Here is a 15,266-nt window from a genome sequence, read left to right on the forward strand (position 1 = left end):
CTAAATTTGTTAGTATTATTTTCCTCTTAATCATATTATTAAGACCTCGCACATTATAAGAAATAACATTAATTTTTAGTTGCATTATGCAGTTAACTTTAATATTAATGCACAAAACTACTTTAAAATTTTCCATTTGTCGGGATAGACTAATGCAGGATTAACAATCTGGCTGTTTTGAATTTGTTAGTGTGTTTTGCTTAAATTATCACAATTATCAAAATTTAGAAAGTGATATGAGAACAGTGATATGAAATAACTTATGAAATCAAATAGAGAAGTGAACAGTTAGGTGGTATTTCAATTATAACAATGAACTTCTGGTAATAACAAACAGTAATCTTTAACAATACTTCCCCTGTACCTAACCCTTTTCAAGACTTCCTGGGTTACCCTCTATCTCCCTTTATTCCCAACCCTTCCCTCCTCCCCTTGTTGATGTCTAAGAGTATGTAATGTTGTTTTAACTTATGAAACTTTTTGATATATTGTTAGAAGATAAAATAAGAGCAGTGATATGAGTTCTAATAGTGAAATGAACAATCAAGAAGTAATGCAATTACAACAATGAGCTTTGATATGAATTAACAGTAATCTTTAACAATTAACAGTGAACTTTAACAAAACTTGCTTGAGCCTTTCCCATTTTAAGGCTTTACAAATTTCCCTCTATCTCCCCTTATTCCCAACCCTTCCCTCCTTTTATTTCACCCCTCTTCTACTACCCCCCTCCCCTTGTTGATTTCTAACAGTATGTAATGATGTTTTAACTTTTGAAACTTTATGATATATTAAATTTGTTTTAATTTTTAACTATAGATTTTGTAATATCTCCTCTGTAATTCCCTTCTCCTATATTTTATAGATATCAAAAATTAACTATTTTACACATTGCCTATATAGTTGTCTATAGCCTAGTAAAAGTTACCCTTAGGCTTTTGGTTAAAGTACCAAATTGAAGAACTGAACTAGTTAAAATGAAGGGAGCTTATTGCTATAACTGCTATCCTTTCCCACCCAAACTTCAGTTCAAGTGTATAACATAAAAGCTTATTGCCACAACACAAGATTAGATAGTTATTAGAGAAGGCTTATCTTGCCAGGTGAGTTGAACTGGAATTTTACTTCCCTTATGTGGAAACAGAGAGAGGGGCATTTTTCTCTTGTGGGCTGTTCTATCAAAGTCCATAGGTATTTCAATGTTTAGATACTGCAGAAGAGTTGACCCCGATTCTGAATCAGTTGCATGGTAATAACAACCATGAAGTTTCATTTGCAGTTTTGTAAGGTTAATCCACCTGTATCTCACTTGCGCATTCCTCAGGGCTTCAGTAGTCTGTTTTAATTCTCTTATGTTTACTTAAAACAGCTGGGGGTAAGTCAATCAGAACTAAGACAGCTGAGCCTTGTACGTGAGTGAGCCTTGAATTTTCACTGTGTCAAGGATTTTTTGTTGTTGTTCTCTCCAGTCTGCAAAGGTTGGTAATATGTCCCTGGAGGTTTCTTCTCTGTGGGTGTTTTTGTGACCCCACCCAGTATGCTTTTAAAATTCTCAATACTATTCCTTGTTCCAGATGAAGGGATATGCTAGCCAGTTTGTGAGAAATAAAAGCCAGGTCCTCCCTATTAGATGGGCATTCCTCAATTCCTCTGAACTTGAGGTTCATTTGCTGTGCTGTGGATTCCAGGGTGAGTATTCTATCATGTAGCATTTCATTTTCTTTTTGCAGATCTTGGACTTCACCTTCTGTAGTTGTGCCAAGTTCTAAGGCACAATCTGCATTTTGGGCTGCTTTAGTCAGTGTGATTTTAAGTTCTGCAAATTGTTTGGTAAGCAGTTGCAAAAGTCTTGTCATTTTAGATAGGCTGTTTTGTTCCATGTTCACAAGCATGTTGGTGAGTGCAGGATCTAGAGAGACTTGTTGCATGGATCAGCTGCAGTTTCTCCATCAGGCATTTTGAGAGTTTCATCTCTACTGTCCGATGCTGTCAGTATTTGTGAAGACAGGAAAAAATCCTATAGTCTTTTTGCCACCTTGGAATCCAGTTTCTTCCTTTCTGTATTTTGTTTGCCCATTTTACAAAGAGTTTTTGAGGCATTGTGACGATATTTGCTGAGGTATTAGGGTGGGGAGAGATGGAGCTCTAGTTGCAGGCATCCATTCTCCTCAGCTCCCTGCTCCTCTTAACCATGCCCCCTGCCCCTCTTTATCACTGCACCAAACTGGGTCTCTAAGGAGGGCTACCTCAAAAGAAGTTGTACAGCTGCCTCCTTCAAAGCAGTTGAAATGTCACTTTTTTTCAATAAAGCATTTACTACATTGTGGCAATGATTTCTAAAGTTCCACATCCTCTAGGCTTCTGATTTAAGATATCCAGCCAATCAGAGGCCTGGATCTCCATTAGATGGAAGAGGGTAAGCCAGCCTCAGTTTAATAAGGGAACAGAGATACTTTCCCCCTCAGATAGGGATTTGGCAGCTGTGGAAAACAGCATAAGCTTAATCAGGCTTTTAATTAAGCTTTTAATTAAGATTTAGGGAGATTTGTTTTAGAAATGACCAGAGCTAGTGTTCTGGGAGTTCCGTGAGTTCCCATCAGCTACCCAATAGCGAGACAGAGACAGGCCCAACTGCTGCCCCACTGCCTTGGCAGGCCCAAACCAAGCAGGGGTAAGGCCTGCCACATCTGAGGTATAGCCTCTCATAGACTCTGGCTTCTGTACTGGCCCAGGTGCTGGGGTTGGGAATTAGGGGAGGGGGTAGTGTTAAGGAGGAAATAAAAGGGAGGGCTCAGAGGCAGGCTGGGGAAGAAGCAGGGGAGATGGCCAGGGCAGTTCCCCTGAGGAAGTAGCATGGGCTCAGGTGGTGCAACTTCACCCTGCTCAGTCATTTATGAGGCCTGCAGGAGACCTTCAGGAGAGAGGGGGGGCGGAGAGAGGGAGGGGGGAGGGGGGGAGGGGGAGGAAGGACGGATGGACAGATGGACAGACGGACGCGATGGACGGTGGATGGCTGGGAGGCAGACAGACCCTGCCCATATCGATGGGCCACAGGTAGCATGACTGAGAAACTATAGAATGTATCGTGTAACCATAAACTATGATTTGCTGCTACATGAATGAGTCTGGGGGATTCTTGTGCCCAAATGTTTGTTCATTTCTGGTCTCCTGGCAAATTATACAAATTATCCATAAAGGCAAACTACGGCTGGCTGTGAACTCAGAAATAACTAAGGGTCAGATACATTAAAAGTGGGTTGGCTTGGACAAAACACTAACCTAAATTGTGTTTAACATGTGACATGGAACTCACTTTAAAAATAGTGCGTGTGGGTGAATAATCTCTTAATCACAGCACAGCAGTAGGAGGGGCTTCATTATTCCCTCCTTTCCACCCTATGAGCTTTTGCTAGCAGAAAAGGGCCATGGTGGTGGGCTGTTTGTCACACTGCTGGTATCTCCTGGGCAGACACATGTATCTCTTGGGCAGACACAATCCAGCTTGCATTAACACTGCAATCCTAAACAAAATTATTCCAGTCTAAGCAGTAACTCTTCTTAGGATTGCCCTGTTAATGTATCATTAAATAAGACCCTAATTATCTCACTGTGTGTAGGTGAAGAAGGGAGGAGACAAGATCCTCTGGGCTTATCATTTACTGCTAACAATGAGGCTTGCCTTTACATCTAAACAATGCCAAGCCACTTCTCAAAAGAAAAGGGTTTTTTAAACGGTGAATTAAGATTCTTAATTTAAAACCTTTGAAGAAAAATATTTACTGGTTGAAATGGAAAAATTCTAATGAATACAATATCTGATTAAAATAATCCCCCCCCCAGAAGAACCCGATTCCTTATACACACATACATGAATCTATAATAAATGCTAAAAAGGTAGGTGTCATGAAATTTCAATTAGTATCTGGTATCTTCTACATTTTGAAGGTTCCCTTGAAGCAAAAGGTGGGCAGCTGGCTGATTACTGAAAATTTTCAAAGCAAGAGTACTTCAAGAAAGAGGTAAAAGAGGTAATATTTGAAATTCACATGCCCTATGTTAAAAGACTAACACATCTGGGACTGAACACTTTTACAAAGTAAATTTAGGTAATTTATTTTTAATGTGCCATGAATAGCAGTGGCATTTAAGCATCTGGTAATGAATTAGAAAAGCTGAAAGCAGGAAGAGTATATTAAAGTGCCAGGACAGTTTGCATGCAGGCTACAGGAGTCAAAATTCATTGTCATTAAGTTTAATTAATTTCTCTGCTAATGATCAGACTGTAATATGTACAAATCTGTTAAAGCTCTTCCAAAATCATGCTAAAGTAAGCTAATAATATAATAAATCAAGATCATTGTGCTATGAATGGAAATACTAATTTGTGAAATTGTTAGCAACAGAACACATCTAGCTTTCATTAAACACACTGTCCAGGATTGCATGAAATGCCCCCAGGTGGAGGGGGAGCAGGGAGGATCCACCATCTGACAGGATGGCCAATGACGATAGTGGCCCTTGCTTCCAATCCTGGAGGGTGTCAGCAACAGCTAAGAAAGGCAGGGCTGCAATCACAGTTAAAAGCAAAACTGGCCGCACTATTTGACTGGCAGCAGCAATCTTATATCTCAGGCACAGATCGTTCCCACTGTCCTACCAGAGATCTTTCATAACTGGAGATGCTAGCAACTGAATCTGAATTTTCAGTAAATGCTTTTTTACTGAGCTGAGCCAGTCTTCTGAATGACAAGGATGATGCTCAGTTCCTCTTGGCTGTTGCCTTCAAGTCTCCATTTTAGTTTAGGCCCCACCCACCCTTGTAATTGTGCCAGTCTGTGTTCTCTCTATAGTCTTCCCCTCTTGAGATGAACATGTTGCAGACAAATCTGAAAACAAATCTTTTGTGTGTGGGGGGGGGGGTTAAGCCCCATCCAAAAATAGAAGCAGTGCTTTACCTTTAAGAATAGAGATCTCAGTGGCCATAGTGGGGACTGGTAATCATAATTTCTGTCAGGAAAAGGTGGGGGTGGCCCTTTCCAGGATTATTTTGGACTCTCAGTCCACCGCTGCCCTCCTCCCTCCTGCTCTAGAGGCAGGACTAGTAGGTCCAGACCCAGCAACAACCACTCATGTAATTTGTGCTACTCACCCAGGTGCGGTTGTGGCTATGATATGATGCCATGCAACTTGCCTGGGCCCAGCAGCAGCTTCTGCACAATTTGCATGATTTGGGCAGGCCCTAGGGTTGCCAAATGTGGGTTGGGGAATTCCAGGAGATCGGGGGTAGAACCTAGGGATGGCAGGGTTTGGAGAGGGGAGAGACCTCAGCAGGGTATAATATCATACAATCCATCCTCCATATAAGCTGTTTTCTCCAGGGGAACTGATATTTGTTATCTGAAGATCAGTTGTAATTATAGGAGATCCTCAGGCTCCACCTGGAAGATGGCAATCCTATCAGACCCAGCAGCAACCACCACATGAGTCGCTTGCTACCATGTAACTTTTGCAACCTGAGCAAACTTTTCCCCAGGAGAGGCTGCTGGCGGGAGGAAAGGAGGGAAAGCTAGAGCCAGAGTGGTATAGTGGTTAGTGTCAGACTAGGATCTGGGAGTCTCAGGTTCAAGTCCCCACTCTGACAAGAAAGCTGGCTAGGTGGCCTGCCACAAATTCTCAGTCTAATCTACCTGTTGTGAGGATAAAATGGTGGAGAGGAAAATTATGTAAGCTGCTTTGGGGGCTCATGGAAACAAAATTGGGGTAAATTGAAGTAAATGAATAATAAACAAAGCTGAACACTTTGGTGGCAGATAAATGAAAAGTTGCTTGGTGAGTGGAAAGAGAGAAGGAATCAAGGAAAGGGGAGAGGATATGTGGGCTGCCAGTAGGAGAAAAAGCAGAGATAGTATGTGGAAGGAGATCCACGGGGAAATGAAATAACCCCATGAGTCCTTGTTGGTTCCCCCTTGTTATTTCAGTTTTCAATCTATCTAGATTCTCAGTGTTAATCCAGTTTTGTGGAGGCTCTTCACCACTTTGTCAAAGTTCTCAGATTCCTTTAAGTTAGGCACAGAATCTAAACCAGCAGCTTCTAAGCGTGAAAGGCAATAGAAAGAATTTTTTGTTCCTTCATTCAGCCTACCCTAGTGTGAATTTGGGTCAAATTGTGCCATAGGCCACATTCACATAGACATTTGTCTAGGGTATGCATGTCTTCCTGACTATGTAAGGTAACACAGCAGCAGTTTTTTAACATAAGGAAGAAAGCTATATAGTACTGTGTGGAAGGGCTTGCTTCTACAGCCTCAACTATTATCACCCTGGCTGCTTTTAATTCCTCTAACCGAAACCCAAAATCAGACTAGGAAGCTTATTCTTCAAATTATGTATCAGTAATGCAGCTGACACACCTATCACAGATATTCAATGACTCCTTACATCCTTTTTTTGAGAAGTGCTGCCACATTGTTTTTAAATATTTATAATACTTATGTGATTTTATTTCTGTTTTTAAAGTGCACATATATATATATATATTCATGTTTTATATTGTATGTAATCCGCCCTGAGCCTGCTATTGCGGGGAGGGTGGAATATAAATTGAATTAAATAAACAAATAAATTCAATTCTGATTTTTCTTTTTTTCAGTTTTCCACCTCTCTTTAAATAGTGTCATTATCTTCAGAAAAATGAAAATAAATACAAACTTCTCATTTCAGTTTGAACTACTTAATACTTTACAATCATGCAACTTCAAGCTGAGTAAACCTTATTCAGTATTGTTAATCTAAAGTATATTAAACACTGCATTATAAAATAAACAGAAACTGGCTGCTTTCTTTTGCTAGTCATTTCACAAATCAGTATTGTGTAAGTTGCTCAGCCTTATAATCTTGATTCATTATATTATTTACTGTAGCTAGCTTTTGGAAGGATTCTAACAGGTTCATCCATATCATTGTTGGATCATAAGCCTAGTGATGGATTAGACTTAATGATAATAAATGTTGACTCATATAGATCATAGTCAGACTGGCCAGGATGTTAAAAAATTATCTGCCCACTTTCAGCTTTTTCAGTTCATTATTAGATGCTTATATGTTATCATTGTTTATGGTAAAATATTGTGGAAACAAACATTCCAGAATAAATCACCTATATGACAGTTTTCAAACAGATGGATTAAAAAAGCTTTCAAACTTCAAAATGGTATTCTTATCTTCTACACAGGTTGAGTCCCATTGCTATGGCAACAGGAGACCCAAAATAGAGTTTCAATATATCACATTTTGAATGACAAACAGATAAAATCTTTGGTGATAAAACTCCATTCTACAGTCATGATTGGAATTTTCTTTATTCGGGAATTCTACTGTAGTCTTATATTAATGGTCATATTTGCTAGGGGCTACCTTTAAAAATAACCTCAAACAATTATTTTATGATTATGCTTGGCTTCCAAAAGGGAAGACAATAAATAGGCAGCATTTGTGGGACAGAACTGAGGTAACTGGATTATAGCAGAAACAACAGAGAGTGGGGCAGACAGCTTAGATCTTCTGTGCCAAGTTTCGTTCAGAATGACTGCAGAAAAATATTCTTACCTAAACCAACACCTTCCTACAAATACGGGGTATGCCTCAGCTCTTCTGTGCAGGAAGGCACCATTTGTTGCCCATGAGAATATCAAAGCCATGGTGACTTAAAAGAAGCTGACATGATTGTTTATAGCAACATGCCACTGCCATAAGGATCTCATATGAGCAAGTGATTTACCTCATTGGTTGTTGTGGATTTTCCGGGCTGTATAGCCGTGGTCTTGGCATTGTAGTTCCTGATGTTTCTCCAGCAGCTGTGGCTGGCATCTTCAGAGGTGTAGCACCAAAAGAAGAGAGGCACATTATGCCAACATCTTTTCCACACTGTGACACTGAGAGATCTCTGTCTTTTGGTGCTACACCTCTGAAGATGCCAGCCACAGCTGCTGCCGAAACGTCAGGAACTACAATGCCAAGACCACGGCTATACAGCCCAGAAAATCCACAACAACCATCGTTCTCCGGCCGTGAAAGCCTTCGACAATATATAGATTTACCTCATTGTTTCTCTTTTCTCTCCAAGTGACTAGGATGCTGCCTAATGATGTGGTTTCTTTGGTAAGAACTGTAACATATTTCTCCCAGCATAGAATTTAACCCAGCATGGGATTCCCTACCATGTACAGCCCCTTACCAATGACTTTCCCACAAATCACAGAACAGCTGCAGAGACTATGGCAACCTATGGCAGGAATAGACTGTGTACAAGGTTTGACTAGAAGAGGGGCACATTATGCTCACATACCAGAAATACTCCTGTGCTACATCAATCAAGATAGAGCTATCTATCTAAATTACAGCTTTGTCCTGAAACTTGGCTGAGTGGTAGCAATCTGTCAAGGAAATTTTCTTATTAACAGAATTTTTGAGCTTTATCCTTGTCTTCTCTCTTCACTCGAATACAGCATTGACCCAAAGTTAAACAATCTGTTTCAGATTCAAGGTTTTCATATTGCATGCTTTCTTTTTGCATTAATGCTCTACTAAGATGCCTTTTTGTTTTTTCTAATTTCTGTGTCTTTCTTAGGCTTCTGTCATGAGCCATGACTATGCAAAACAACTCTTAGTGCAAACTTTACCCACACCAGGTTACCAGATTCTGTCTAGACTGCCTGTAAGTGCCTCTATAACTTCATAAATCAGTCTGCCGTTGTGTTATAATCTCTATTCAACTGTAGTGATTATACTATCTATCTAAATTACAGCTTTGTCCTGAAACTTGGCTGAGTGGTAGCAATCTGTCAAGGAAATTTTCTTATTAACAGAATGTTTGAACTTTATCCTTGTCTTCTCTATTCACTCGAATACAGAATTGACCCAAAGTTACACAATCTGTTTCAGATTCAAGGTTTTCATATTGCATGCTTTCTTTTTGCATTAATGCTCTACTAAGATGCCTTTTTGTTTTTTCTAATTTCTGTGCCTTTCTTAGGCTTCTGTCATGAGCCATGACTATGCAAAACAACTCTTAGTGCAAACTTTACCCACACCAGTTTACCAGATTCTGTCTAGACTGCCTGTAAGTGCCTCTATAACTTCATAAATCAGTCTGCCATCGTGTTATAATCTCTATTCAACTGTAGTGATTATACTATTTTCTTGCCTTCAATACCTGACCCCACTGACATTGTCCGCGGCATGTACAACCTTTTGCATATCATCACATAAATTTGTATTACATAATAAACTGCAATTTTCAGTAACACCTAGAATTCCAGAAGCCTTTAAATTTCTACAGGTCACTATCTCAAAAAACATAAACATAAAATTATTCCATTGAAGAACTTACAAGATTTGGGGAGTCTGTCTCCAATGAATAATGGGCTGAATTGTTGTTCACAACTTTCAGTTCCAGACTTTCAGAGGTAGGATTAACCAAAGGAATGTATTGACGGACCCACCTGTACCAAAGCAAAAAATCAGACTAAATCTCTAAAAAGCACTAAATTAATTTGGTATTAATATTCAACTAAGATGACTTCTTTTTATTTGAAAAATAAGAGGATTTAAGGATATGCTTTCACTAAGGTCTTTTGAAACCAATACTTTCCGCCTTCATTAGCAGTAAATCCAGATCTTGCATGCCTTTTCCATACCTACTGTCTGGAATCTTCTAACCTGAATCATCAAAGACTAAACAAACAGGACCATGAAGTTGCACCCAAGCTCTGGCTGTATCAAGCGATGTCTGTATCAGTATTTAACTAGAGTAACAGGCACTGAATAGCATTCATATAACTTTAGAATACTATAATTATTACATTATCAGTGGCCACAGCTTTGGTATTCTTGAATTAAAGCCTTAGAGATTTACGATCAATTTAGCTCTCTTTTCAAGACTAAACATGGTATAGATCATTTTAGCTATGCATCAGTTACAGAGCTATTAAACAGATATATTTGATTGGAAAAGGATATGCACATATATTTTTCCTTATACAGCTATAGCCTATAAAAGCTGTAGAGTCTACCCTCAGTAAAATTGGACGAAAATTAATGATAACCAAACCATAAATGATGATACCTGCATTTCCCTTCAATGCAAGTAACTGTCAAGAGAAACTTGTAATTAAGTAACTCCTCCAATAGCATTTGATTTACTGCCACAAAACTGTAATCCCTCTTGATCATCTTGTAACCTTGAGCACTCAAAGAGATGACCCTTGTAGGTAATTCTGTTTTAAAATAGGCTCCCCAATCCCTTCTCACGCCCTCCTTTCTGTCCAATTTCATTTTGGACAGCCTTTGCATTTATAGTTAAACCACCATGATTAATCTTTACAGTTTAAATATAAATTACACCTTTTTAAAAAAAACAGCCCAATGAGTTATTGAAACTGAAGTCATATTTTTATAAGCCTGTGCAACACCAGAAATCTGTACTTGTTTCTTAATTTGCTACTGCTCTTGAAAATGTAAGGACCAAAAGAAATATTCAGAAAATTGTTCTCTCAGAAGAGGTCTCTAGGTCTCACAATGTTGATTTTATTTTATTAGGTTATAATTTCTATAATAATTTTAACTAATGATAATGTGTAACTATAAATATGTGCTGATGGTATCACAAGGGGAAAAAAGTAAATGCAATACAGGCAGGAAAAAAGGCTAATTAAGGAACATTGTCTCCATGGCACTGCATGATACTGGACCTCAGTGTATCCTCTCAGCTAGAATGCTCTTCTGAAATACAGTCTCCCCAGGTAAGTGAGAGGAAACAGTGAGCTTCTTTTCTCCAGCAGTGTATAATAAATGGATAGTTGGGGGCATGCAAAAACAAAGCATACAGTTGTGTCATTTCTGTTCTTCATTCCTGTAAATGAAGAGCCCACAAGATTTTGAAAGTTGCCAAATGGAAGCATATGCACAAGACTTTTCTCAGGGCTGAAGTTGCTGACAGCATTATCAAAGCACTAGTGATTGTCCTTGTGGAGGAAATGATAGAAAATACATGACACACATTTCCCCAATCTATAGTCCTTCTGCTGGTTTCTTTATATAAACAAGTTTTTATAAAACTCAGAGGCTTCATTCATGTCAGTGAAGTGTTCAATGATATGCCAACTAGACCCTCTAAAAGGAAAAGAGATTGAGTACAAGAAAGTCTGTTACAGTGGCCTTCATCAACACCTGTTAACAAATTGCTTGCTCTACAGTCTGAAACGTCTATCGCTCACATGTCAATGCCAAGAGTCTTGTTATTAAAGGATCAGTCCTGATCAGTACACTGCTTTAAACTGACATAACTGCGAAGACAATCCAACCCCCTGCTCAAGGTTATTATACTCATCCAACAGACCAACCCAGCTAAGGCACTGATCTCACTGAATGCAACCAGCCATGTCCTTTGCAGCCAAAGTCTTCTACTCTAATACCTTATGCAAAACAGAAGATAAACAAATACCAATATTTAAAAAAATGTAGCTATTCATATTGGTCCATGGAATAAAGTGAGGAAGGATGTAGAATACTACTTTCATTTTAAGACTAACCAAAATATCACAAAACAGCAAGTATACATGTTTGAGTTCCCCAGATTTCTTCATCAGGATAGAAGTTAAAAACAAAGGAAGGGTGGAGGAAAACAGGGTTGCACTTATCCGTCACTGTTGTTCACTGAGTGTTCTGTGCAGGCATACATGGGAGCTGTGCATGTGCAGGCCAGCCGAGATGCTCGCCTAGCCTTTTCACATGCTTTCCCCTTGGCATGGCTATAAAAGATGGGATGAGCAGCTCCCTCCCTCAGTTTTCTAAGCTGAGTGTAGAAGGAAAATAATAATCAAAAACACACGGTGGGGAAGGAGGGAGGGGTGTGTGCCTGCACAGAACACTCAATGAACAACAGTTACAGGCAAATGCAACCCTGTTTTCAACATCATGTTTTCTGTGCAGTCCCATATGGGAATTGAGCGCACTAACTTATTCAAAAGGTGGGCGGTTGGGGATTATGGTGGTCTGATGTGATCCAGGGAGCTGGATCATCCGAGGTGCTGTTTTTTGGCTGGTGAGGTGCTTCGATCACCCGCAGCCCCCTGATTTCAGGCAGAAATCAAGCAAGAATGCTTTGTGGCCCTAAGAGTGAGTGATCTCGGCAAGGGGGGGGTTCTGAATTAAGGATTCTCCTCTTAGCCTTGAGGTCCCCTCCTAGAAGGGCGGCTAATATCTCTGCAGCAGCTTTTGGAGTCATTAAATTGGCACAGGACCGTCGTGCCCCAAGCCTCAGAAACGGATTTAAGGAGATTTGAACAAAAGAAACAGTGAGTACAACCCAAAAGGAGTATAAGAAGTAGAGATTACTATCTCCCCTAACGGACTGAATTATTAATCAAAGACCAAAAACTAACGAGTTTAAGAGACAGAGACCTAAAGCAGAAAGAATCTACAAAGAGGTGGAAAGTAAATTTGTGACTTTTGAATTTGGAAAAGGCTAAAAAGATTGAAAAGAGAATATTGTTTTGCATACCTGCGGTTGGGGAGATAGCGACGGGAAGGGGAGGAACATGGGAAGCAGCTGAAGAATCGCGAGAAGCAGCTTGTTTACAGCATTAGTGAGAAGTGACTAGAGCAGCAGGAGATGGGTCAGGAAAAAGCGGAAGGAAAACAACGTGTGGAAGAGGAAGCGGAAACCCGGTGAAGGATATTTACCACAGAGAAGAAATAGCTGACATCACTACCACAGAGAAAGTTCGCCCGGCATTTTGATGATAGAGGGAAGTGTGAGTCGCCATTTTGAGTGAGGGCGGAATTATTGATATACAATAGAGAAAAGACGCCCGACATTTTGAAAGAGGGCAAAAACTTTTTTTTTTATTTTATCTGCATCTTGTTGCAAATTATTGAGCTCAAGTTAATTAAGTGAGTTTAAAGTAACGTTGAGACAATGGAGTTGAGGAAGAGAGCAGATTCGTGGGGAGCAAAGGCAAGCCCAATGATGGCGTCAAAAAAAGATAAAGATTGGCAAATCACCATTGAGAATCTGGACAAAAAAATAACAGAAGGTAATAAAGAGACTCAAGAAATGGTGCAGAAATTACAACAAAATTTAATGAATGAGATTAGAGATGTTATTAAAGAAGAAGTGGCGGAGGTAAAGAAGGATATTGATGAATTAAGGATGGAGCTCCAAGTGACACAGCAAAAGGTACAAGATGTAGAAAAAAAGACGGAAGGGTTGAAAGTGGATGCGACTGGCGTGTGTGATAAGATGGTGGTGATGGAATGCAAAGCAATGGAAAAACAACTGCATTTTAGGGGTATTCCAGAAAAAGTGGGTGGAGCAACCTTGAAGCAAATGGCAGAAATAATAGCAGAATTCCTAGATCAAAAGGAAGAGGATGTGATGACATATTTGGATATAGCTTACAGAGTTAATTCAAAATATGCACTACAAAAGGACTTGCCAAGAGATATTATTGTCCAGCTGACGACAAAGAGAATGAAAGAGGAAATTATTAGAAAGCATTTTGAGTCCCCATTGGAGATTGGAGGGACAAAGATTCGGATAATGAAAGAGTTACCAAGGAAGGTCTTGCAAGAGCGGAAAAAATATAGGGATTTAAAGCAGAAATTGAAATCAATGAATATTAGATATAGATGGGAGTTACCTGAAGGTTTGAGCTTTGAATTTCAGTCTGCGAGACAGGTGATTAAATCAAAATATGCAATAGAGGTGTTTTTGATGGACAATGAAAAAGACTTTCCAAGTACAAGTAAATCCTAAATATGGAATACAAATTAATATCATGGAATGTTAATGGACTAAATTCACCCTCTAAAAGAAAAGCAATATTTCATTGGTTGGCCAAGCAAAGATGTAATTTGATTTGTTTACAAGAAACCCATATAAGAGATCAAGATGTAAAATATTTATCAAATAAGAAATTGGGAAAACAATTCACTGCGACAACAAAGCAAAAAAAGAGGGGAATTGTAATTTATATTAGATAAGACCTGCAACCAAAATTAATTGTTTCTGATAAAGATGGTAGATACCTGGCAGTAGAATTTCAATAAAATGCTAAGAAAATGCTGATAGTGGGAATTTATGCACCAAATGGATCTAAAGAGCAATTTTTTACGGAAGTAATGAGTCAAATGGAACAATGGACTTATGAACAAATAATTTTGACTGGAGATTTGAATGGAGTTGTGGACTTATAGATGGACAAAAAAACAGCTGTGAGTAAAAATAAAATGGGGAAATTGCCAAAGTCTTTTTTTGAATTACAAAAGCAAGAAAATTTGGAAGATGTTTGGAGGAAATATAACCCGAAAACTCAACAATATACTTATTTTTCAGCAAGCCACCAGTCGTTTTCAAGAATAGATATGATATGGGCGTCTAAAGAATTGGCAGTAGCCACAAAGGAGATAGATATCTTGCCAAAAATTAGCTCAGATCATAATCCAGTGATGTGGAGATTTGGAATGAAATGTAAAAAACGGAGGTGGAGAATAAATGAAGATCTGTTGGGAGACCAAGGAAGCTTGAAGGTACTAAAAAGAGAGACTAAATGTTTTATTCAAGACAATGTGGATAAAGGAGTTCCAATATATAAAGTTTGGGATGCATACAAAGCAGTAATTCGAGGGGTTTGATGGATTTAAATGGAAGAGACAAGAAAAATAAAGAAAGGAAATTAAAGGAAACACAAGAGAAAATAGCGCAAATAGAGCAGCAATTAAGGAAAAGACCAGGTAAAAAGAAATTGATATATGAAATTAAAATATTGCAGGAACAAATAAAAATAATGGAAAATAAAGAAGTGGAGTAGGAACTGAAAAGACTGAAGCAAAAGTCATTTGAAGGAGCCAACAAACCAGGGAAGTACTTAGCATGGCAGTTGAAAAAAAGAAGAGAGAAGAAAATAATAAGTAAAATAAAGGAGGATGGAAAAGAGTTGTATGACCAAAGTTTAATAGAGAGAGCATTTTATAAATATTATGCGAAATTGTATCAGAAAAAATTAGTGGATTATAAATCAATAAAAGAGTACTTTGATAAATTGAATATGCCAGCTGTGCCTATAAAATTGAAGGAGAAATTAAATGCTGAAATTACAACAACGGAAATTTTGGAAGCGATATAGACCACAAAGGTGGGAAAGGCACCAGGGCCAGATGGACTTACAGCTAAATTTTATAAAGTAATGGCTGAAGATTTAAAACAA

At 38.8% G+C, this 15,266-nt stretch overlaps 1 protein-coding gene across 1 annotated transcript in view; it reads right to left on the reverse strand.

Annotated features, from left to right (window-relative positions):
* Positions 1–15,266, reverse strand: part of LOC129326556 (cilia- and flagella-associated protein 47-like) — a 286,389-nt gene that overhangs the window by 170,942 nt on the left and 100,181 nt on the right. Inside the window, exon 10 of the mRNA XM_054974773.1 lies at positions 9,389–9,500. Within this exon, the coding sequence (XP_054830748.1) occupies positions 9,389–9,500 (112 nt within the window). The remainder of the gene's footprint in view (positions 1–9,388; positions 9,501–15,266) is intronic.

Source organism: Eublepharis macularius, chromosome 3 (genome assembly GCF_028583425.1).
Source record: "Eublepharis macularius isolate TG4126 chromosome 3, MPM_Emac_v1.0, whole genome shotgun sequence".
NCBI lineage: Eukaryota > Metazoa > Chordata > Lepidosauria > Squamata > Eublepharidae > Eublepharis > Eublepharis macularius.